The following is a 22,929-nucleotide window of genomic DNA, read 5'->3' on the forward strand; positions in this document are numbered from 1 at the left end:
GATGATCGCAGTCAAAGTCGGCCGACCGACTACTGGACTCGCTAAGAACAATGAGATGTGGCAAGAGTGCGTGAAAGCAGGTCTGTTCGGTGACCCCATGTTTCCCACCCAGCTCTGATCAAAGGCGAGGTTAGAAGGCCATGACTATGGTCGAGATCCAGGCAAGATCGTACGGAGTTTGCGTAGCGCTGGGTGTCGATCGTGTTGCAACTTGTTTGTCCGTGTTAGAAATCAAGGCTGTTGCCAAACACACATCCGTCACGTGGCAGTCGGTGCTTATTCTTGACCATTGCCATCACTGTCAGTCTCGCCGCCCATCTTGCCATTGACATCGCTGCTAAGGTCTACTTGGTCACCAGGTCGACTTTTTATGATGTTAAAACGTTAGGCGCTTTCTCAGCTGAGCTGAATGACTGCGGCCCTGAGTAGCACCTCGCTCGACGGATTCTTTGAAATGGGCCGAAGCACAGTAAGTTCTATATCCGCAAGGATAGTCTCCCAACATAGCTCACATTCTCCGTGTCTATTTTTATAGAGATAGTGAACATGGGTGGACTCAGATGGTACTCCCGGCATAACTTCAAACCTAAGCCTTCCGACGTCGGAGTGGAACTTGGGCGTCGCGACAGCGGCCTGTCCGTCCGTTCCCGTTTCGACAAGCGGATCGCGCAATCGTCGACTAGACACATGCAGCATGCTTGAGGTGTCTTCTTCTGTGTCACTGAGCGGCATAACCGAAGAGGCGGACAGTCCGCGAAATGTGTGAAATGTGGGGGTGGGGTCCGGTACCGCACAACCTTCGTGGGGTAGCGTACGGATCACCATACAATCGCAATAGCTTCTGGTCTTCTTAGGGCTGCTCCGAATGACGCATGGCGGCCTCCGGAAGGCCCAAGCGTCGCCCAGGCATATGATCGGTGCATCTTCGGTCACGAAACCGCGCAGGCGTTATTGGTTGCCTAGTCTCCAAGACATATGATGATGGGGAAGTAATTCATGACGGCAGCGTACTGTGGTAGCGCCTCCAGCAAGCCTCCAAAATCTCGGCGTTTTGACATCGTACGTCCTCTTCTCACTCACGTATGCCTCGGTCACGAGCGGTGATGCGTATCCGAGTTCTTGCCGTCGTGTGTGCGGTCTGTCGTGCGTACCACGTCGCCGACGCTCACTTGAGCTTGTTCCTCTACAGGTACGCGCGACGATAGCCATGAATAGGTTGAATGGCTCACGGGATACGTGGCGTACGTACCGGGGGACCAAGACCTCCTTGCGCCGAGTAGAACGCTCGGGTCTTCCTCGCAACATACCGCACAGTCGGGCGAGGCGACCGGGACGTTATAAGAGGAGAAAATACAGCTCTGCATGACGAGCGCACGTCCGCATCAGCTCATCATGAAGCTCGGACGCCTACTCTTATCCCTGCTGCCGTTAGTCGGTTCTGGTACGACAATATCTCGGTCCTCAGGCGGTGATTTACTGACAGTACATCACAGCGCTCGCGCAAGTAGCCGCTCCATACACGGATTCTGGCAACGGCTTCGTCTTCGATGGTATCACCGACCCGGTCTACAGCGTTAGCTATGGGATCGTCTTGCCCTCTGCAGACTCCAGCACGGAGTTCATCGGCGAGATTGTGGCGCCCATCGACGCGAAGTGGATAGGATGGGCCCTCGGGGGTGCTATGATCGGCGACCTACTCATCGTCGCATGGCCCAATGGCAACCAAATTGTTTCCTCGACTCGTTATGCGACGTGAGTTCTACATCTTTCCGAAGCGTTCCTAGCTAAACCGTTCCCGCACGCCCGCCAGTGCATATGTGCAGCCAACGTGAGTGAATAAGTCAGCTTCCGACCAGTGTCCTGCTGACACCCAACAAGGGAGTACGATGGACCTACACTTACAACGCTTCCATCAAGTGGAGTTAACTCCACGCACTGGAAGTACGTCTTCCGGTGCCAGAACTGCACAAGTACGTCTATTACTCTGGATCTATCTGGGCAAGTATCCTCAACTAACCATTTCAGGCTGGGAGGGCGGAGGAGGCATCGATCCGACCGGCACTGGTGTCTTCGCTTGGGCCTACTCGAGCGTCGGCGTCGACGACCCATCGGATCCTCAGAGTACCTTCCAGGAGCACACTGACTGTAAGCGCCCAACAGGAACTACAGCGGATAATTCAAGTACCTGATCACAATCTTCTTTCCAGTCGGTTTCTTCGGTATCAACTTCCCAGACGCCCAGAACTCAAACTATCAGAACTACCTCCAAGGTAACCCTGGCACTCCTCCTACTTCCACCACAACCACCACAACCACTACGACCACGTCTACGGGACCTACTGTCTCTGTAGGTTCTTCCCTCCTGATGTTTATCTTGTTCTGTGAGCTGATGGGCGACATTGACAGGCTACGCCGTATGACTACATTGTTGTCGGCGCCGGCCCCGGTGGTATTATCGCCGCGGACCGTCTGTCTGAGGCTGGCAAGAAAGTTCTTCTCCTCGAGCGTGGAGGTCCTTCTACTGCTGAGACCGGTGGCACGTACGACGCTCCCTGGACACAGACCGCTAACGTGAGTCTTAAACATAGCACCTGGCAGGTTGTATTGACCATCCGTGTGCGCAGTTGACGAAGTTCGACGTTCCCGGACTGTTCGAGTCAATGTTTACCGACACGAACCCTTGGTGGTGGTGCAAGGACGTTAACGTGTTCGCCGGATGTCTTCTCGGTGGCGGTACCTCGGTCAACGGGGCGTGAGTGGGCCTGGGTTTCTTCGATAAGTGACCGACGACGCTGAAGACATCCCACACAGACTTTATTGGTACCCCGCAGACTCCGACTTCTCGACTGCTAACGGCTGGCCAAACAGCTGGGGCAACCACGCTCCCTACACTTCCAAGCTTAAGCAGCGCCTCCCCAGCACAGATGCCCCCTCCACTGACGGCAAGCGTTACCTCGAGCAAAGCGCGGATGTCGTCGGGCAGCTGCTCAAGGGCCAGGGCTACTCGCAGATCACGATCAACGACAACCCAAACTACAAGGACCACACGTATGGCTACAGCGCATTCTCCTTCCAAGGCGGCCAGCGTGCAGGTCCCGTGCACACATATTTCCAGACCGCTTCAGCGCGCCCGAACTTCACGTACAAGGACAACGTCCTCGTCAGCCAGGTTATCCGCAACGGCTCGACGATCACGGGCGTACGCACGAACGACACGTCGCTCGGGCCTAACGGTATCATCCCGCTTAACCCGAAGGGCCGTGTCATCCTCTCCGGGGGCTCGTTTGGCACCCCGAGAATCCTGTTCCAGAGTGGTATTGGACCGTCGGATATGCTCCAGGCGGTACAGAGTAACCCAACGGCGGGGCCGAATCTCCCGCCTCAGGCGCAGTGGATCAATCTCCCCGTCGGACAGAGTGTCTCGGACAACCCTTCGATCAACGTGAGTGCATCCTGTCTACGCCGTGGGCCTGACGCTGAATGAGATGCATGCAGTTGGTGTTCACTCACCCAAGCATTGACGCGTATGAGAACTGGGCAGATGTGTGGAGCGACCCGCGTCCGACCGATGCTCAGCAGTATCTGAAGGATCGCTCTGGTGTCTTCGCTGGTGCATCTCCGAAGCTGAACTTCTGGAGGGCCTATTCCGGCAGCGATGGAAAGACCCGCTACGTATGTTTCACCGTATCTCCCATTCGTATATCCCAGCTGATCCCGTTTTACGCTCACAGGCGCAAGGAACCGTCCGCCCAGGCGCAGCGTCCATCGATACCACCATGACGTATAACGCGAGCCAGATCTTCACCATCACCGTCTACCTGTCCCAGGGCATCACCTCGCGCGGCCGCATCGGTATCGATGCCGCGCTGAACGCGAAGCCCCTGGCCAACCCGTGGCTGACCGACCCTGTCGACAAGACCATCCTGCTGCAGGCTCTCAACGACGTCATCTCCAACATCAAGAACGTCACCGGCATGACGATGATCATGCCCGACAACACGCTCACCATGCAGCAGTACGTCGATGCGTACGACCCCGTGAGTGCTTTCGCATTGGAGTTGTCCAAGCCCGGTGCTCAGTAAGCTGACGTTGGTTGCGCGCGTTCGTAGAGCACGATGGACTCGAACCACTGGGTCGGCTCAGCGAAGATTGGATCCAGCTCCTCCAGCGCGGTTATCGACCAGAACGCAAAGGTGTTCAACACGGACAACCTGTTCGTCGTGGACGCATCGATGATCCCCGCGCTCCCGATAGGCAACCCCCACGGTATGCTCATGTCTGCCGCAGAGCAGGCAGTCGCCAAGATCCTCGCACTCTCTGGAGGGCCTTGACAGGGTGGGACGCAAAAATAGGTTCCGTGTTTCATTGTATACTGTACTTGTACTGTGTGAATATACTGGGCTGGTGTCGGGATGTAAGGGAAAAACTTCACATGGAACCCCGAGTTCAAAGCACGGGTTGATGATGCACAAAAGACATTCTCTGGTCGTCATGGCATGCAAATATACTGTATGTACGTCGAACTATGACGGCAGAAAGTCCGAGAAAGGCGTCTTCTCCAAGCGATACCTGAGCGAGCGCTGACGTACATGAGCGAGCATCTCCCGTTCCTTCCTGTACCGCCCCGCCCGGCCGAATACAAGCCACCGCAGAAGCTCCCATCGAACCCGACCCCACCACGCTGCCCAAGTCTTCCCAAATATCCACTCGATCTTCGACGGTGTCATGCCCAAGTACTCCATATAATCGGGATAGAATCCCGCCAAGTTCCAGTCGACAAGCCAAAGGACGCCATCGGGGTCCAGGATCATGTTGCGCAGCGCGAGGTCTTGATGCACGAAGACGTGCTGCGTGGGAGGCGGGAGAACGAGGTGCGGGAGCGGCTTGCAGTATTCCGGGCGACATTCGAGCAGCCACCATTGCAGGTACTGAGAGAAGACAGCCGGGCTGGCGTGGCGTGCGGGTCCGTGAAGATCTCCAACCGCGGTTGAGGTGGCGACGCCTGAATGCAGCCCTCCGGTGGTCTGGGCAGTGACCGATTGCATGGCTCGGACATAGCCTCTGAGTTGTCGGCCGACGCGAATGGTGTCTAGGAGTCCAAGGCTCGGCCATAGCTGCTCTAGCGTTCGGCCTTGTACGCGGTCCATTATGATGTAGTGCCCGCCGTCATCTGGGTCTGAGACGACCCGACGAGCTTGGGGAGCATTGATGCCTATCGAGCGCGCCTTCACGATGGCCTGAACCTCGTCTTGTGGGTCGACGCCCCATGGAACCGGCTTGGCAACGAGGGTAGGAGAGAGAGCTACAATAGACTCCTGACGGGTAGTGACCAGGGGAGAAGAGCATTCGATGTCGTCCAGGAACTCGGTGTCCGAGTAGACGTGCAACGATTCGTCTTCCAAAGAGCCCACTAAGCGGTTCATGACGGCTTGAGCAAACCCGCATTTGCATATAGAGGCTGAGTACATTGACGTCACAGGCATGATAGGACAAACCTACAGGAGTTTGTACTCTCGAAAACGAGGGAAAGTTTTGTGCGAAGAATACTTCTGCTATGAATGCAAAGGTTAGCGAAATACATCCTTATCGCTGGCAGCAAACGCTGTCCATACCTCAAAGGAAGAGGTAGCAACTGCAGCCAGGCAGGAGGAGGAATTGCTAGGTAGGGAGTCGAACCCCTGGTGAATCTCCTGCACACCAGCCTCAAGCGTGACCGGCCCCATGGTGTGTCACAGGAATCAGCTGCCAGGGAGCGCAACGCAGTCAGTGGAGCTGGAACAGAGTCAAGAGAGCCACTGTGCACAATACAAGAAGATGTAGTATTGGTCGCAGTACATAAGTACTAGCGAGATTCTGACATTGACAACGTTCGGAGCGAAAGTACTTACAATACGGAGGCGGATACAATCAAAATCTTGGTTGCTGCAAGGTCCGAGAGCTGATGGCAATTGATATGACGTCAGTATGTGTGCCATGCACCCGAGGCGCGAGAAGCCTCAAGCCCTCACATGCACATGGCGAGCGAACGAACAATGGACAAGAGAATTCCAGTACTAGTATGACTACAGATTTATACAGAACAACCCTTTGAATGACCATCACGGACACATGGTCTAATACTAGAGCTTGCCAAGGATGAATCGCGACGATGCCTGTGAAGGAAGCTCAACGATGCCGCAGCAAAAGCTCTTGGCAGCGAAAGCCTTAGGCTGTGGTCTTCATCGAGGACTCATCTGCATCGTGCGGCCGCTTCTTCCATACAATGGAAGCAGGAACGCGCAGACGATCGCAGTACTCGAACGGAGATACACGAACACGCTGAACCTTCTTGTTCCTTCTAGATACCTGATCCGTGGACGAGCAGCCATCCTACCCAAGGTGACTTGGTGGCTCGACTGCAAGCCTTACCTGAGACTAAGTCCGGTTAGAGGCTTCAGATATGGCGCAGGACTAGGTGCTCACCGGTATGGCGTCTCCTAGAGCGTCCCCACAGCAATACGTCTCTCCATTGGTGCCGGCCTACGGCAGGGAGCGCGTGTGAGAGTGCGATGGCCGAATGGAGAGACTTCGCCGGTTCCATGCTATTGTCATCGGGATCTGTTTGGAAGGAAAATGAACCGCAGGAACGCCATGCAGTGGATGCGTGGGCGCATAAATGTCCTTTGACTCCCGAAGATCAACGGACGTGGGGAGACCAAGGACACATCATGATACGAGGACAGCCAAATGTCGCGCTCGAGCTGATTGAGAGCCGGAGACAGCTGCACAAGACTGAAGCAGGCTCAGAACAAGCATCATTTCATTCAGCCGTTGTATTCTGTCAGAACTGATAAGATTGTCAGAATGTTGATACTACTTATATGGATACAAGACCATTCAACCAACCTGTACTACGCGGCACCCAAGGAGGCTTACCACGAGTCTGTAGCTTGATCCCGCCCGCAGTATTGTTGGGTAGAAATTGTGCATACATATGCCTGTTCAGGCTACGGAATGCAGTGAATAAGCCGAGTTGAACAAAAGAGTGGCACTGAGTACTGTGGCCGGGGAGGTGGCAAATGGCAAGGGGCGGCAGGCCCGAAGCGGCTGACGGCGTCAAACAGCCAGGGTCGGAGCTTGGCCTCGATCGACGTCCAGCTCAAACCTCCTCCTGCGACGACCACGACAACCACGACGACGACGACGACGACGACCCCGACGGCAAGCTCGCATCGATGGACCCGTTGACCCTAGCTGATACCTCTGCGTCTGCACGCCAGTCGATACTCGGTTCCTTCCTGCGCGGGAGGCCCCGAGGCACGTCTCAGTCACCGACGACGACGACGACGACCCCGACGGCAAGCTCGCATCGATGGACCCGTTGACCCTAGCTGATACCTCTGCGTCTGCACGCCAGTCGATACTCGGTTCCTTCCTGCGCGGGAGGCCCCGAGGCACGTCTCAGTCACACCCCTCTTCACCCCACCACGACCCCGCCACCAGAGACTCTCCTCCTCCCCCCTCCGCGGCCAACGAGCACGCCTCTGGCCACCGCCGCCGCCCAGCTGCCGCCTCTTCCAACATCCAGCCATCCGTCTCCCAGTCCAACTCAACCCCCGGCTTTTCCCAGATGCTCCGTAGACGACGTTCAGCAGGTACCCTCGCCGCCACTGGTGGTCCTCAGCTCCCCGCCGTCGCCGTCGCACGAACAGTGACCGGCCCTGCTGCCTCAGGCTCGTCGTCTGCCCCTGCGGTTGGCACAGGACCGGCGCACCGCATCCGCCTCGTTCCCCATCTCGACACGCGCCGGTCCCTCCGCTTCGATCCCATCTCCCGAGATGTGCGCGAGGGCGACTCTCCGCTTCGGATAGGACGGTTCACGGACCGCTCAGGGCTAGGGCTCGCTGCGGCCAATGCGATGGGCTCGAACAAGCTCGCCTTCAAGAGCAAGGTGGTTTCCCGCGCACATGCGGAGATCTGGTGCGAGGCTGGAGGCAGGTTCTTCATCCGGGACACCAAGTCGAGCAGTGGAACCTTCCTGAACCACGTTCGTCTCTCCCCGGCGAACAACGAATCACGGCCACACGAGCTCAAGGACGGAGATCTGCTGCAGCTTGGCGTTGATTACCAGGGCGGGACCGAGGACATCTATAAGTGTGTCAAGATCAAGATAGAAGTCGGACGGGAGTGGCAAAATCACAGTAATCCGTTCAAGTAAGTCCATCTGTCTATGTGCTGGATCGGTCTCTGATCGTCTGCAGTGCGAACGCCCTGAAGCAACTCAAGGCAATCGCAATTCCTACAGCACCATCGACGCATGCAGGGAAGAAGGTGGCTGCGAAGTCTGCGCTTCCCGATTGCTGCATATGTGCGTGTCGCCGTTCCCGCCTTGCGATTCTTGCTGATTGAGCTGCTGCGGTAACATGCAGGTCTGTTCGGTGTCACCATCCACCAAGCCTTGTTCATTGCCCCATGTTCACACGCGTTCCATTACAAGTGCATACGGCCGCTGCTCGAGACTCATCACCCTGCATTCTCCTGCCCTCTGTGCAGGACGTTCGCCGATCTCGAGGAGGATGTGGAAGTAGAAGTTGATCCCGAACTTGATACCAACTCGATTGCGGATACCTCTGCCCTCTCCGTGGTGGCGATCGCTGCAACTGCAGTTGGCGATCGTCCCAGCACAGGCGACGCCAGTAGTCGGGAGCGCGACCGCGACGTCGGTGCGGAGACTGAGGTGGAGCCAGACACCGGCGCCAGCCGCCTTGGTGCCGGACTGCGAAGTCGTCGCGTGCCGCCTGTTCCCGGTGCACCTAGCAATAATCACCTCATTGAGGACGACGTGGCTGAGAACGCAGACGCGGAGATGGAGGACGTCATGGTCTTGCCGCCACTACCGGAGAGCAACTCGATGCTCGGAGTCGACTTTATCGACGGCGATCGGATGGTCGACGTGAGGGAGGACTCGGCTTCACCTGTGCCCGTACCAGGGCCGGCTCGCGCGAGTCCGGGAGGATACTCTGAGGGAGACGTTGAGGTTGGGAGCGGCGGGAGCGATGGGAGTGGGCACGCGGTTGATGCTAGCCTCCATGGCAAGCGCAAGCGGTGATGGGTTGAGCGGATCGGCATAGACTTTTCCGTTCACGACCTCATCTCATGCCCTATGCTCGTTCGCTATCGCTGACGGACACGGATACTTTACAGTCTTTAGCCCTAGCTTACCTTTACGCCTTTCTCTCGTTGCAGTTCTGCCTGTCTCTCGTCCTAGTCTCTCGTCCTGTCCTCCTGTCCTCTCCCGCGCTGTCCCCACTGCCCGTCTGGCAAAGCTAAAGTGTATATTTCGTCGATTGTATCTGGAACACCTTATTAGATGTCACAGTCCTGTGCTCTGATGATAGCTAGCTACTACCTTTCTCTCGGTTTGGATCTCTGCAGCGCGTGTTCCGCACCCCATCTCTTTAGCATGAACATATGGTACATTGAACTTAGTGTATGAATATAATACATATATCCTCTTTCTCCCTTACTCTGCTCAACGGCTTCCACCGGGGGCATTGCACCATATATCCCCTAGAAACATGCTGAACTTAGCATGATCATTGGCCAATTTTGACCAGCGTGTGTTGCACTGTTACATTGTAGACATATTTGAGATGTGGCAGGAAATCTCGACACATCCTGGATATATTCTAAATGCCTCCTGCAACCAGGATGTAACTGCAATATGCCGATCGGCGCCACGCGAGTAATATTTGGCCAATGTTCAACGTTTGTTCAGCATGTATCTGCTTGATATATGGCGCAATGCCCCCGGTGTTCAGCCAAGTCCGCATAGCCAGCTCATCGGCTGTTGAGGTCATCGGGCGAGAGCCGTCGAGACTTGCATACGGCGCCTGCGTGTGGTCGGGGGAAATGGGCGGCGCGTGATTGGGTCGGGGGAATGCGGCCGATGCACCCGGGGTAGCTGGCGCCTCCGGAAGCAACGAGAGCTCAATCAAGTGCACCGACGGCCTCCGTCTCCTCCACATCCCCGTCTCGTTCCTCACAACGACCACCATGCAGTCCCTCGTCACCGCTCGTTCCAGTGTGCTCAGGCAGTCCGCTCGCAGCTTCGCCTCGTCGGCCGCACGCGCGCAGGCCACGCCCCTGCAGAAGCCTGTCTTGAACAAGGAGTTCAAGATCTACCGCTGGGTATGTCGCAGCGCCCTTGGCTCGCCTGCCGCTTTTTCTGTCGCAGCACGGTAGGCTGACCATGCATTGACAGAACCCGGATGAGCCGTCGAAGAAGCCCGAGCTGCAGACGTACACCATCGACCTGAACCAGTGCGGGCCTATGGTGAGACCGCTTTACCTCCTGTCTTGTGTGCATTCCTCCCGACACCTCCGCTCTGCACACAGGTTCTCGATGCGCTCATCAAGATTAAGAACGAGATTGACCCCACCCTCACCTTCCGGCGGTCGTGCCGAGAGGGTATCTGCGGTTCCTGCGCCATGAACATCAATGGCCAGAACACGCTGGCGTGCTTGTGCAGGATCGACAGGAACGCGTCCAAGGACACCAAGATCTACCCTCTCCCTCACAGTGCGTAACTCGGCTGTCCATGCCCCTGATAAGCGTGCTGACCGCGGTCCGTAGTGTACATTGTCAAGGACCTCGTGCCCGACCTGACCCAGTTCTACAAGCAGTATAAGTCGATTGAGCCCTACCTCCAGAACGACAACCCCCCAGCAGACAGGGAGTTCCTGCAGTCGCAGGAGGACCGGAAGAAGCTTGACGGGTACGTCTATCTCCCTCACACATACTCCGTGCATATATGCGCGTCACTACGTCATCACCTCAAATTCATTCGTTTCGCATCTTCCACGTGCTCTGTGCTCACGCTCCGCCTTGCAGCATGTACGAGTGCATCCTCTGCGCTTGCTGCTCAACTTCTTGCCCGAGCTACTGGTGGAACCAGGATGAGTACCTCGGCCCTGCAACCCTCATGGCGGCATACCGCTGGATGGCCGATTCACGCGTATGTCCTCATAAGGTTTCTCGTCATATGCGGAGCTAATGCGGACTCGTATGCCATATAGGACACCTACAAGGCTCACCGCATGGAAAAGATGCAGAACGAGCTCAGTCTCTACCGCTGCCACACTATCTTCAACTGCGCGCGTACGTGCCCCAAGGGTCTTAACCCCGCGGCTGCCATCGCGAAGATGAAGCTCGAGCTCGCCGCTGAGTGAGGGACATGGCAGGTGATGTGAGGAGCATAGCAGGCGATGCGGGTGCGTGTCCGGCTCACCTCTGGACCTAAGGCGACTGCTCATCTGCTGGTGGACGACAGGGCCAGCATGCAGGTCGTTGGAGAAGGTGCCTGCAACTCGTATACTAGCCTCTCGTTGTGTGTTATTTTTTTCAGTATTTCGGACCGTTCTCCAACCATGAATGTCCTGACCCACCTGAATGCGTTCGGAGAATTGAGAGAGAGAAGCAGCGCCGTAAGGTATGCCACCGGGGATTCCATGAGGGTCGAAGCGTGCGAATCGCTTGTGGTAACGACAGGAACCTCGTGTGTAACTTGGACGGTACTCTGACAGTGCCTAGTGTGACTGATATTGATAGCTATTGTCTCACAGAGTGTAGTGGCTGTCTTGGGGCGGCGAGGGTGGGTTCCGACAGTCGTGGTCATTACAAGAGTGCGTTCTCACCGGTATGAAGTTACTACAGGTCTCGACCATTGTCCTCGTTCTCCCGAAGGACATGCGGATCCAATATTCGAAGATGTCGCGCAATTCAAGACATTCTCCCAGGCCAACTTCAAGTGCATACGTGGAGGTTCCTGGATGTGGAACTGGGCTTCCTTCCTCCCACAGACTCTACGCCAACGTTTCTACTATTTGTTGCTATCTTCTCGGTCGCAAATCCATGAACCAGTGATCGCGTCAACTTCCCACCATGGTCGGGCCGTCGATTCATCACGATGGTTTCTTTTCCCTCTAACTTTCGAGACCCGGTTTCAAATGAATTGAAGAAGACCTCGAGGTCCGGTCCCGCACGACATGGAGCGGTTTAGGGTGGGCTAGGTCTCGGGCCAGATAGGAAGGCGGCCGCCAGCATCTGCTATGGTCATTCCCTTTAGCACGTTCTCCGAGTCGCGCCAGGCGGATTCGTAACTTGGCGTGATCCTGGGGTATGGATGGCTGCGCAAACGTGACCCGAAGAAGTGTAAGGTTTCGTCGTGCTGTGTCGTGGGTTGTCAGATGGACAGGACACGAGGACGTAGTGCGCCGCGGCGCGAGCTCTGGCCTCCGAGTTTCTCCTGTGACTATCAACGTATCAAGGTTTGTGCGGTCTTCTGTGATGCTAGAGATGCCAACGGGGCGTCTGGGTCGACTGCGAGTGCCAGAAAGTGGCAGGTGCGTTCTCACATGAGAAGTGCGTAGGTGGGTAGAATGTACCCACGTTCCGCTCTTTGCCCTGCCCCAAAATAACTCACGTTCCTCGTCTCGCAGGGCTGGCAACACCTCCAGGAGGTTCTCGGGTCTCTTGATGAGACATCGGGTGCTCAGACAGGCACGGCCATGCACAGTCAGCGGTGAGTATGTCGTCATATGGAGTTGCTGAGCGTCGGTTGGCGCTGGGTAAAGTTGGCGCCTGGCGGGTATCGGCGTCCTAGGGCTATAGCAAGGGCGAAACAGGAGATCACCATCGGAAGGCCGAATCATCGGGTGAGTATTTGGAACCCCTGAGCGATGAGAGGATGCTTATTCAGATCACGTGGAGGCACTAACTGAGGTCATGGACTTCTTAGGTCTATTACTCAACGACGCGTTGTCTAGCGTTCACAGCTAGAACGGCGCAAGGTCTGGTTCCGTGACCTGCTGACATGCTGCCTGTGGAGGCCCAAGCCGACGGTATCCCACACGCATCCTCTGCCTGACATGCAACCTACAAATAGGATTGGGGCCATTCGCACACCCTCCTGTGTACTCACAGTCCTCCTGTGTCCCTCCATCCTCGTCGTCATCTCCTCCTTGCCAGGTGCCCGCCAGAGAAATGCCGTCCGAGGCCGTCTTCAAGTCCCAGGACGCCGCCGTCTACACGACGTCGACGGGTGCGCCCGTCGCCAGGCCGTACGCTGCCCAGCGCATCGGCAAGATCGGACCTCTGTTGCTGCAAGGTACGTGCTCGCCGCTCATCTACCCCGCACTTCTCCCACATTCGGAGTGCGGGGTAGTCATAGTCTATCGTGTATCGCAAGCGATATTGAGTGATCCCCCTCCTTCTAGACTTCCACCACATCGATCTCCTCGCCCACTTCGATCGCGAGCGTATCCCTGGTGCGTAAATCCTATCTTATCTGCGTGGGTCTTGCTGATGTTATGGCGCGTTTCTTGATCTGCAGAGCGTGTCGTCCACGCCAAGGGCGCGGGTGCGCATGGGTACTTCGAGACCACCCACGATATCACCGACCTGTCGTGCGCGGCGCTCTTCAAGAGCGTCGGCACCAAGGCGCCTTTGACCATCCGGTGGTCTACTGTCGGTGGCGAGTCTGGCTCTGCGGACACTGCCCGTGATCCTCGAGGTAAGTCGACCTGCATACGATATCGGGAAGCTGTTGCTCAGTCTAGTATCTTTTTGCTGCAGGTTTCGCCATCAAGATCAAGACCGAAGAGGGCAACCTCGACTGGGTGTTCAACAACACGCCCGTGTTCTTCATTCGTGACCCCGCGAAGTTCCCCCACTTCATCCACACGCAGAAGCGTGACCCCCAGACTCACCTCAAGGATGCCGATATGTTCTGGGTTAGTTCCCAAGCTGCCTGTAGTTTTCATTACATGCTGATTTTGATTGCAGGACTACCTTTCTCAAAATCCCGAGTCCATTCACCAGGTCATGATTCTGTTCTCGGACCGCGGAACCCCTGACGGATACCACCACATGCACGGCTACTCGGGCCACACCTTCAAGTTCGTCAACAAGGATGGCAAGTTCCACTACGTCCAGATCCACGTTCGCAAGGATGGCGGCTTCAAGACCCTCACGGACGCGCAGGCGACGAAGCTCGCTGGCGAGAACGCCGACTACGGTATCCAGTCGCTCTTCGGAGACATCGAGAAGGGCAACTACCCATCCTGGACGGTCTACGTGCAGACGATGACGCCTGAGCAGGCGGAGAAGTTCCGCTACAACATCCTCGACTTGACGAAGGTTTGGCCGCACGGCGAGTTCCCGCTCCGCCCGATCGGCAAGATCGTACTCAACAAGAATGTCGAGAACTACTTTGCTGAGATCGAGCAGGCGGCGTTCTCCCCCTCGCACCTCGTCCCTGGTATCGAGCCCTCCGCGGACCCCGTCCTCCAGTCTCGCCTCTTCTCGTACCCCGACACCCATCGCCACCGTCTGGGCGTAAACTACAGCCAACTGCCAGTCAACGCACCGGTTGCGCCCGTTGCGAACTTCCAGCGCGATGGCTTCATGGCGTTCAACAACCAGGGCTCGCGCCCCAACTACCAGAGCAGCATCGTGCCGCTCAAGTACCAGGAGAAGGCGTACGAGAACGTCGAGCACGAGGTCTTCCTCGGCGCTGCGCAGGCCGACTTGAGCGAGATCACCGAGCGTACGTACATCCCTTCGTAATTGCTGTCTCTCTGTCTGATAGATGACGTGCGCAGTCGACTTCGAGCAGCCGCGTGCTCTCTGGCAGAAGGTCTTCAACGATACCGACAAGGCCCACTTTGTCAGCAACGTCGCGGGTCACCTCGGTGGCGCGAAGAGCGCAGAGGTTAAGGCCAGGCAGCGTACGTGTCTCCCATTATTGCATGCATCGGTCACGTTGCTCAATTATGCTTTTACCTACAGTGTCCGTGTTCGCCGCTGTCGACCAGTCGCTCTCCGACCGCATCGCCGACGCTATTGGAGCACCGCACGTCAAGCCTCTCCAGGCCAAGTCTGCAACTGAGGCGATCCGCTTCAAGTACGCTGCAGTCTGAGTGGGAAATGTTACGTAGGGATTCGGGGCGATCTATCGTGGACTGTCGTTGTACAAGCATACAAATCTGAGCAGTATCCGTTGTGTTGTACTTCTAGCACCTATAAACTTGTTGGCATTGCGATGTTGAAGCTTATCGTCGTGACAACACATTTTTGAAGTGTGCTATCAAGGTGATGATGCGAGTCGGAGTTGAGGACGAGGTACTGTCTACAACAGGCCTCTTCCAATGGCCTCAAGAGCACCCTCATCGACTAGCGTCCAGCGCCGGAAATGTGGCAGGTGCCATAGACCTGTCTTGGAGAGTGAAGACTTCACAGTGCGCACAAGAAGCACTGGCACCACCTGCCATGCCGTTCGCCCCCCCTCTGTAGGCCCGTCCAGTCGTCTGCCTACGGGAGACTACCTGCCAGTACTTACTGACCTTACACTCGAGCGGTTAGAACTGAAGTGAGCGCGGGAGCAGGAGTAGGCGCCTGTCGGCTTCGGCACTTGCCGAAAAACTGTACAGGACCAAACGGCGGCTGCCGGCTGGAAACCTTGTGTTAGGGTCGTGTACCGAATTGAGCAGCCCCAGCAACTTTCAGCAAGTCCTCAAGCAAAATGTCGAAGCGCGGTACGTCCGACGAGCTCGAATGCTGCGCCCAGGACGAAATGCTGACAATTGACCTTTGTTGGTTGTTCATGCTCCCCCGGTCGGTTCTGGTCGTATGATCCTCATCTTGGCTTCATCGAATACCTCCTACGGCGACTTGAACAGGCGCGGGTACCTCTGGCAACAAGTTCCGGATGACTATGGGTCTCCCCACCGGAGCAGTCCTCAACTGCGCGGACAACAGCGGCGCCAAGTCGCTCTTCGTTATCGAGGCGTACGGCACGGGCTCCCACCTTAACCGTCTCCCTGACGCTGGTGTTGGTGACATGGTTGTTGCGTCCGTGAAGAAGGGAAAGCCCGAGCTGAGGAAGAAGAGTGAGTCTCCATACTTTTGCGGTCTAGTAGGGTCATTCGGGAAGCCGGGATGGAAGAGGCGATGGGACGAAGGAGACGCTAGACCGCCAGTTTGTCAACATATGCTGATATCTTCGTGCTTATAGCGATGCCCGCTGTTGTCGTTCGTCAGCGCAAGGCATGGCGCAGGCGAGACGGTGTCTTCCTCTACTTCGAGGTACGCGAGATATGTTACATCAGGAAATTAGGTACTCACAGTCTTCCAGGACAACGCTGGCGTTATTGTCAACCCTAAGGGTGAGATGAAGGGCTCTGCCATCACTGGCCCCGTCGCAAAAGAATGCGTACGTATATATCATATTGTGACCGTGCACCCCGCATATTGACTATCACTTTGTCAGGCGGATCTCTGGCCGCGTATCGCTGCCAACGCAGGTACTGTCGTATAAGCCTCCACCACTACCATCGCATGCTTGTACTCTCTATATGGTTATGACGCACCTACGGCCTTGCATTTCACGAACATGTATTTTTCTCGCCCAGCGGAAGACATCGGTGTGCCCGTGAGATATCCGTATCCCTCCGACGCAAAATCGTTCCGCGCCGAGATGATGTTGTGCAACATGCAACTGAGTCTGCTGAGGATCTTGTGAATCAACATGCCGTTCTACCTCCATTTGCCAGTATCTCCGTCTCCCCTGTCTCTCACGAAGGCTACGAAGGCCGAGGCAGGCATGCTCACAGTACTCGAGTACATCCTCTTCACCCTACCCTGCTGTGAGTCTTGGACCCTCCAAAGGCTTTTTGGGACCGTATTAGTTGTACGTGTATGACAACTGAGTAGATTTCCTTGAACATCTCTACGGAAAACACAGCCTGTCTTACAAGTTACGGCAGCGCTCACTAACCAGTAACGGTGGCTGGAAACTGAATATTGAGCGCTTGAGTTCGGTGTTGAGTGCATCTTTCACCGCTACCGCCACAATCTATCGTGCTTCCGACTGTTACGTCTCTGTTCGTTCCTCTGAAGGCTCTCTGGAGATCACTCGACGACAGGATTACCGTGGCTTGAGAGGACTGGAGGTCTGACGTGCGCGGCATCGAACACGGTGGAGGTCGAGGGTCTAAGTAGGGGAGATCAACTCGTCTGGTGCGTCGACGTCGTACACTACTGCGTCACCTATCTTGTCCTCTTAACACCTTCTGTTAAATGGGTAGGGAGAGGCTATAGTTCCTGCATCCTTGGTACCAGGTCTCAATACCACGAACGTTTCGTGCGGAACGCCGCCACTTCTCGGCAAGCAAGATGGATTTTGTGTCTTCCATATCCTCATCCTCCGGAAGTTTTGACGGTGCCATGTTCGCGAGGTATATGCTAGAACCAAACCCCGAGGGATGTACGCCTCCTCGCATCACTCGTTTCAGCTTCGAAGACGAAGACGTCAGAGACAACATCACCTCCAGCTTCAGCGGTCAGTTCTCCTCGTACTATGGCCTCCCCTACGACAGCTCGCCTCCTCCGGAGGAGAACAATCAAGACGCGGCGTCAGAGCACTCATCACGAGGTCCAAGCACGCCATCTGCTCCTGATCATCTTCCGCTGACCCTGGACCCTTCATCGCCCTTGTCTATGTCTATCAAGCCTCTTGACGACCCATTCACGCAAGATTCAGCCTCATTCTTTCTGGACCCACACTCCTTACCGCCTGGACAATCTCTTCTCAATGACACTCCTTCCTATCTCGGACTTGCCTCTGCACGCTCGCAAGACATCCCTTCGCCATCGCGACCACCGCGCATACATTCACAGACTATATTCATGTCTCCTCCTGTTTCCGTGCCAGCACGACAAACTATCTCTCCCGTTGAAGACTACCCACAAGTCCCCGATCCGAGTCGTGGAGCCACCGTGGAACAACTTGCCCTGAAGATCCCGATGTCTCGTTCCCGCAGTGGTTCTCTGTCTACTCTGATACATGCGCTAGAGGATGCGTCCCCAGGCTGGTACCAGTCGCTCATGGATACCGCGCTACCTCACTCGGTCTCCCAATCCCCGTTGGCTACTCTGAGGGAAGCTTCACGGTATCCCAAGCACAGCTCTGGCCTACAGGGTTTGCCAAGTAGTATGCTGACAGACCTTGCCGAGTTGGAAATCTTGGCGTTCACGGTTGCACGACTCCCAATCCCTCGTCCGCGTACTATGGCTTTGGAAGTCGTGGCTACAGCATTCTTCGCACCGTCAAGCTCTGCGCCCCCTCTACCTCGTCAGCTTGCTTCGTTACAGCCTTGCTCCTTGACGTCGCTTGAGGAAGAAGATGAGGAACGAGAACGACAGCCGACGGTGCGTTACGCCGCGACTATTCACTCGCGAGAAGAAGATCGATCCTCCGACGTCTCGTCCTCCTCACCACGGTCGGCACAGGATGACTACTCATGCTACTCGGCGAGCGCAGACCAGCCCGCGTTTACGAACCTCACGCATCACCCGAAGCTCACGAAGACCCTAGGCATGCGCTCATCTCTGCCCGCCACCACTCGGTCCCTCGCTCCTGCTCCCAAGACCCCACCGTGGCGCGCCGGTCGACATAGCGCCATTCCTCGCATGTCAGCACAGCCTATCTCTCGTGGTCGCCCTCCTCCGCTGCTTCAGGACGACATGAAGATTCCCAAGGAGGCCCCGCGGCCGCAGACACCGCACAAGACTCCGAAGCCGCGCAACCTCCAGTCGCTATTCCGCAGGCGCCCCTCCGCGCCTCCCATGCCGATGCAGCCACCTGACCTGGGTGCAAGTCCCGTGCAGAACAAAGTCAAGCGAGCAGCGCACCTCTCGGAACCAGTCATGCGACTGCCACTTCACCGTACTAGCGACAGCCCCTTGGGCAAGCCTTATGGCGCGGCGTCGGAGGCTCCCTATTTGTTGCCGCCTCAGTCTCCGCTGGGATCGTTCTTGCCAATGTGACATGGAGGCATGTGCTCGGTTTTGTGTCAACTGTACCTATCCGCGTGTGGTTTACGGCGATGTACGTAACCGACGGATATCGCAATTCATCTCGGTGACAGTAGCCGCGGAAGTCGGTATACATTGCATTGCCACTGTGGCTAATGTCGGCAGCTTTTCGGAGTACAACAGGGGTAGGTATACAGTCGGTATACTGGGATAGAAGGGGATCCCATCCTCCAGGGAATGTATAAGAATACTTACGGATAGATCAGACGAGCGAGGGTATATCTTTATCTCCAGGAGGAAGTGAGGGTCTCCGTGTTCGAGTCCGAAGCCGACGCGGTAGCAGAGCGATTCGGATCAGACTCCCAGACGATCTAAACATAAACACCTGTCAGCGACCTGTGCGTGGTGCAGAGTAGAGAACATATATGCCACTTACGCTACCGTCTGTTTCCTTGCGGATGAACTTGTACTGGAAGGTGGTGCCAGCCGGAATGCTAACGTTGGCCGTCCACACCGGGTAAGAAGCAGAAGACAGAGCGATCTACGAAGGGGAAGGCTCAAGTTAGCCACCAATGACAGACATTGGTCGCTGTCAACCACATGCTACTCACGGCATTCGCGGTGTTCCAGCTTCCGAGTTGCGAGATACTGCCGACGAGGAAGATGTTCTGCGGAACATTCAGCACGAGGATCAAGCGTTGGGAGCCATGTGGATGCGAGACTCACTTCGCCGAAGGTGGTGGTGGCGGTCTCAGCGAAGTGCACAGAGACAGAGCTGCCCGAACCAGTGCCGGAGCCAGAGCCGGTCCCTGTTGCACCAGTGTGGATAGCGATAGAGCTCCTGGCCGGGACGGTGGCGGAGAACGAGCCACCAGAGACGGTGAACCTGAAAATGGGCCGTCAGTGCCGTAGCGGACGGTCGAGGGCAAGGGGCACTTACGAGGAGCCCGTGCAGCTGCCGCTGGACGAAGCACCGCTGATGACATCGCAGTACGAACCATCGGGTAGAGAGGTCGAGAAGGTAGCGGACCAGTCCGAGTCGGCGTTGTTGATGGCGACGAAGCCGAGAGCACCTACACCACAGCGACGTCAGACGCGTTTGCAATCATGGGCGGATGGAGTAAACGTACCACGACCGAATGCGATCTGCGACCCCTGAGGTGACACCCAGTTGGTAAGGGCCGCGCTGCCGACGTTGTTCCTGAAGCCAACCATGCCAGCGATGGCAGTCCAACGGTGTTGGCAGAGCCAGCCGTTTGAGCCGCCGCTGCCGGAACACGTACCGGTGCCGCCATTGGGCGCGCCGGCGTCAGTGTTGGTGAAGCCGTCGTAACTAGAGAGGATGGTCGGGGTGCCGTAGGGGTGTGCGAGGGAAAATACCATGGCGGATACGTAGGTGTTCGATGGTGAGTTGTTGTTCAGCGAGTTGCCGTTCTACGGGCAGCACAGTCAGGTTGGTACCATGAGCCTCACGATGGAGGAGAGGTCGCTTACCCGCTCTGTGTCATGGTTCGTGACAAAGACATTGGCAACCGAACCGTCGACCCAACCTGTAGAGACCGTGAGCACGTCTGGTTGATGGAAAGGGAGGCGGTTGTACCGAGGTTATCGAAGCTCTGTAGGTTGGAGATGGTGCCACCCAAGAACGAGTCCTTGAGCGTCGAAGTGTAGCGGAACCTGTGATCATGGTGTGTGAATGTCGCGAGACAAGTCCAAGAGAAATGAGTGCTCACTCCTGGACGTCACCTTGGATCAAAAGGTCAATGGATCTGCCCGTCACACGATACAGGAAGGGCTTACTCACCGTTACCGACGTATTGGTTAGGCGTAATGGGCTCGCCTGCACCATAGATGACCTCTTGGGTGATGTACGGCGTCGAGTTGAGCCTCGAGAGGATGTTCGCAATGTCACCCACGGGAATATCTGTCCATGACGTCACGTCTTTGATCAGACGTCGAAAAGGCTATCACTCACGCTTTGATGCATCGAGACGAAGACCGTCGGCACCCAACGACAGCAGGTCATTGCCGTACTCTGCAAGTCGGCCCCTGACGTATTCCGTGTCCGTTGCGAGGCTGTGCCACATGCCGCCGTCAGTGATGCAACCACACTTCAGTGGAGCGAAACCATGCACTCACTCGGCGAGGTTGACGAGTTCGCATGTCTGCACCTCGACGGCGTTATCGTAGTTGACGATGTCATCGCCCGGTTCCAAGCCGCAATGATGGAAGTCCTGGTTCTCATAGATACCAGGATAGTTGTAGTGTGTGAAAGACGACCCGGCGATGCCTGTGCCAGAGTCGACGCCGGCCATATGGTTCCAGATAGTGTCTGTCAAGCGGCGTATGCGATGAGTAACTGGGGTTGTAATGTACAGACGCATGCGGTGAACTCACCGACGATGACGCCGACACCCGCCTGGTGACAGGTAGAGATCATGCTGGCGAACTGGTCCCGGTTGCCGCGCTTCGAAGTCAGAATGTAGGAGACCGGCTGGTAGTCCGTCCACCACTGGTCTCCGGTGATGGTCTCCTGGGGAGGGCTCACTGTACAACGCAGGAAGGTTGGTAGTGAACACGAAACTTCGGAGGAGGCGGCACGTACCTTGAACGAAACCGTAGCCGGCGGGACCGATGAAGTTGGTACATTCAGCGGCGACGCTGTCCCAGGTCCACTCGAACATCTGGATGATCACCGTCTTATCCGTACCCGGTCCGCGGCGCGACAAGGTACTGGGTTCGAGCTGAGTGAGCCGGGAGGGCCGCGCTTCAGTAACCGAGGTGAGGGCACCGAGGGCGACGATCGCAGCGAGCTTCAACCAGTTCGACATCGGAGAGCCTGCAGACTGGCCTGGAGGACGGGGATGGGAGGGATTTTGGAACAGACGACGCCAGGTGTCGCTGCAGGTCATCGAACATTACAGCCAGCTTAAATAGACATGTTGCCGCCATCCAAAATGGGACGAGGGCCTCGTAGATCATCGTAGTCGAGGCTGAATACGGAAAACACCCGCGCGACCGACCGGACGAGCATGGTTGCGTCAGAGGGTTTCGTGTCGGCGCGTGTCATATGGCGCATCGAAGACGACGTGCGTTAACTCCGGTGCCGCACCATTCTCACCTATTTGCACCTGACACCAAGGCGACAACGGGATGGGCCAATTGGAGAAGGCCCAAGGTTTTGTTGCGAGGGAAAAATCACCGTGGTGTACTTATCCGGCAAGGAAGCAAGATCACCGGATGAGGGGAGAAGGGTGGGCGAGCGACTCAGGCCCCCGCTCCCAGGCATCGTAGCATGTGCGCACAGGCGCAATGCTGGACGCTGGAATTCTTGTCGTGGCTGCGCCGACATACACCGGAGTGCTTCTTCTCGCATCTGTGGATCGTGGAGCTGAGACATATGCACATCTTCCACGGACATGAGCCGTGACAGATTCTCATTTCTGCTAACAAGCGGTGAAATCTTCGGCAGTGTGCAGACAAGAGGGTTTTTCACTGGTTATTGCTCCAGATTCCGCATGAAGCGAGGCCGCCATGTTTCTTGAGACTTTGCGGGAAATAGAGTTGGGTCGGAGGAGCGGCCAGTGGATTCGGAAAGTCGAACCACCGGTGGGCAAGGATCCTCTGTGCTCAGCATTCAGCAACCATTCATCAGGGACCGAACTTCCGATGGAACTGTAGGAGTGGTCACCAGCTGCATGGAGCCTGCGATGCTTCCAAGGGACGCGGTCGACGATCCCGGAGCCCGCGCGATATTTAGAGCACACCTGAGCTATTCCATTCATGATCGCGTCTACAAGCTTTCGGAGGTATCAAGACAATTTGGGAGGCATGCTGCGCAGTCGGAAGTTGATGATCAGAATGACGGTGGTCGGTACGCGGTAGTCAGTCAGAAAGTCCCACTTGAAGCTGCGGCTAGTGTTGTCGCGAAGTGAAGTCAAGGCGCCTTCACGGCGTCGGAGTTTGCACCTTGAGGCACTTCACGGCGCCACAAGGTGGCCTCGAAGTGCCTCGTGGCACCGTGAAGTCCGTCCGGAGTACCGGTCCGGAGCCCGACAGTGGCAGGCAGGTCG

The 22,929-nt window shown here is 56.5% G+C and overlaps 8 protein-coding genes across 8 annotated transcripts; 6 read left to right on the forward strand and 2 right to left on the reverse strand.

The window, feature by feature from the left end:
* Nucleotides 1–1,181: 1,181 nt before the first annotated feature.
* L226DRAFT_550747 (uncharacterized protein) lies at nt 1,182–4,421 on the forward strand. Its single transcript, XM_067682772.1, has 13 exons — nt 1,182–1,189; nt 1,262–1,441; nt 1,494–1,752; nt 1,811–1,824; nt 1,875–1,970; nt 2,026–2,145; nt 2,208–2,347; nt 2,407–2,571; nt 2,625–2,752; nt 2,812–3,442; nt 3,496–3,672; nt 3,732–4,037; nt 4,110–4,421. The coding sequence occupies exons 2-13, from the start codon at nt 1,363–1,365 to the stop codon at nt 4,329–4,331; spliced, it is 2,337 nt and encodes a 778-aa protein (XP_067539798.1). The 5' UTR covers nt 1,182–1,189; nt 1,262–1,362; the 3' UTR covers nt 4,332–4,421.
* On the reverse strand, nt 4,365–5,856 carry L226DRAFT_531054 (kinase-like protein). Its single transcript, XM_067679997.1, has 4 exons — nt 5,804–5,856; nt 5,613–5,742; nt 5,500–5,552; nt 4,365–5,428 (listed from the first exon to the last, which is right to left on the reverse strand). Exon 4 carries the CDS (start codon nt 5,421–5,423, stop codon nt 4,524–4,526), a length of 900 nt encoding a protein of 299 aa, XP_067539799.1. The 5' UTR covers nt 5,424–5,428; nt 5,500–5,552; nt 5,613–5,742; nt 5,804–5,856; the 3' UTR covers nt 4,365–4,523.
* Nucleotides 5,857–7,609: 1,753 nt separating this feature from the next.
* Nucleotides 7,610–9,088, forward strand: L226DRAFT_455627 (SMAD/FHA domain-containing protein; the record flags this gene model as incomplete). The annotated part of the gene is made up of 3 exons (XM_067675251.1): nt 7,610–8,193; nt 8,241–8,347; nt 8,409–9,088. 3 exons carry the CDS (start codon nt 7,610–7,612, stop codon nt 9,086–9,088), a joined length of 1,371 nt encoding a protein of 456 aa, XP_067539800.1.
* Nucleotides 9,089–10,035: 947 nt separating this feature from the next.
* L226DRAFT_501762 (succinate dehydrogenase iron-sulfur subunit) lies at nt 10,036–11,464 on the forward strand (the record flags this gene model as incomplete). The annotated part of the gene is made up of 6 exons (XM_067677846.1): nt 10,036–10,170; nt 10,244–10,315; nt 10,378–10,561; nt 10,616–10,757; nt 10,874–10,997; nt 11,059–11,464. The coding sequence occupies 6 exons, from the start codon at nt 10,036–10,038 to the stop codon at nt 11,209–11,211; spliced, it is 810 nt and encodes a 269-aa protein (XP_067539801.1). The 3' UTR covers nt 11,212–11,464.
* Nucleotides 11,465–13,024: 1,560 nt separating this feature from the next.
* L226DRAFT_543340 (catalase) lies at nt 13,025–14,961 on the forward strand (the record flags this gene model as incomplete). The annotated part of the gene is made up of 7 exons (XM_067682195.1): nt 13,025–13,148; nt 13,258–13,308; nt 13,374–13,553; nt 13,616–13,773; nt 13,826–14,588; nt 14,644–14,769; nt 14,831–14,961. The coding sequence occupies 7 exons, from the start codon at nt 13,025–13,027 to the stop codon at nt 14,959–14,961; spliced, it is 1,533 nt and encodes a 510-aa protein (XP_067539802.1).
* A 602-nt stretch (nt 14,962–15,563) lies between these two features.
* Nucleotides 15,564–16,584, forward strand: L226DRAFT_550751 (60S ribosomal protein uL14; the record flags this gene model as incomplete). The annotated part of the gene is made up of 5 exons (XM_067682773.1): nt 15,564–15,576; nt 15,721–15,930; nt 16,056–16,126; nt 16,176–16,253; nt 16,311–16,584. The coding sequence occupies 5 exons, from the start codon at nt 15,564–15,566 to the stop codon at nt 16,356–16,358; spliced, it is 420 nt and encodes a 139-aa protein (XP_067539803.1). The 3' UTR covers nt 16,359–16,584.
* A 275-nt stretch (nt 16,585–16,859) lies between these two features.
* Nucleotides 16,860–19,233, forward strand: L226DRAFT_244683 (uncharacterized protein). The gene is made up of 2 exons (XM_067673204.1): nt 16,860–17,059; nt 17,128–19,233. Exon 2 carries the CDS (start codon nt 17,216–17,218, stop codon nt 18,866–18,868), a length of 1,653 nt encoding a protein of 550 aa, XP_067539804.1. The 5' UTR covers nt 16,860–17,059; nt 17,128–17,215; the 3' UTR covers nt 18,869–19,233.
* On the reverse strand, nt 18,959–21,919 carry L226DRAFT_531058 (glycoside hydrolase). Its single transcript, XM_067679998.1, has 14 exons — nt 21,462–21,919; nt 21,254–21,403; nt 20,996–21,188; nt 20,832–20,932; nt 20,661–20,780; nt 20,590–20,602; nt 20,457–20,533; nt 20,351–20,406; nt 19,987–20,290; nt 19,797–19,929; nt 19,583–19,742; nt 19,468–19,524; nt 19,293–19,397; nt 18,959–19,227 (listed from the first exon to the last, which is right to left on the reverse strand). Exons 1-14 carry the CDS (start codon nt 21,685–21,687, stop codon nt 19,141–19,143), a joined length of 1,782 nt encoding a protein of 593 aa, XP_067539805.1. The 5' UTR covers nt 21,688–21,919; the 3' UTR covers nt 18,959–19,140.
* Nucleotides 21,920–22,929: the final 1,010 nt, after the last annotated feature.

This window comes from Lentinus tigrinus (assembly GCF_003813185.1).
Source record: "Lentinus tigrinus ALCF2SS1-7 unplaced genomic scaffold L226scaffold_4, whole genome shotgun sequence".
Lineage (NCBI taxonomy): Eukaryota > Fungi > Basidiomycota > Agaricomycetes > Polyporales > Polyporaceae > Lentinus > Lentinus tigrinus.

Excerpts from the sequence above, each read along its gene's own strand:
- L226DRAFT_550747 (XM_067682772.1), top strand. The coding sequence starts at position 1,363 with ATGACGAGCGCACGTCCGCATCAGCTCATCATGAAGCTCGGACGCCTA. Across the intron at positions 2,146-2,207 it reads CTTCCAGGAGCACACTGACT|TCGGTTTCTTCGGTATCAAC; the intron begins GTAAGCGCCCAA and ends TCTTCTTTCCAG. Across the intron at positions 2,753-2,811 it reads GGTACCTCGGTCAACGGGGC|ACTTTATTGGTACCCCGCAG; the intron begins GTGAGTGGGCCT and ends CATCCCACACAG.
- L226DRAFT_531054 (XM_067679997.1), bottom strand. The coding sequence starts at position 5,423 with ATGAACCGCTTAGTGGGCTCTTTGGAAGACGAATCGTTGCACGTCTAC.
- L226DRAFT_244683 (XM_067673204.1), top strand. The coding sequence starts at position 17,216 with ATGGATTTTGTGTCTTCCATATCCTCATCCTCCGGAAGTTTTGACGGT.
- L226DRAFT_531058 (XM_067679998.1), bottom strand. The coding sequence starts at position 21,687 with ATGTCGAACTGGTTGAAGCTCGCTGCGATCGTCGCCCTCGGTGCCCTC. Across the intron at positions 21,189-21,253 it reads GGGTGTCGGCGTCATCGTCG|ACACTATCTGGAACCATATG; the intron begins GTGAGTTCACCG and ends GCCGCTTGACAG. Across the intron at positions 19,525-19,582 it reads CCACCACCACCTTCGGCGAA|AACATCTTCCTCGTCGGCAG; the intron begins GTGAGTCTCGCA and ends AATGTTCCGCAG.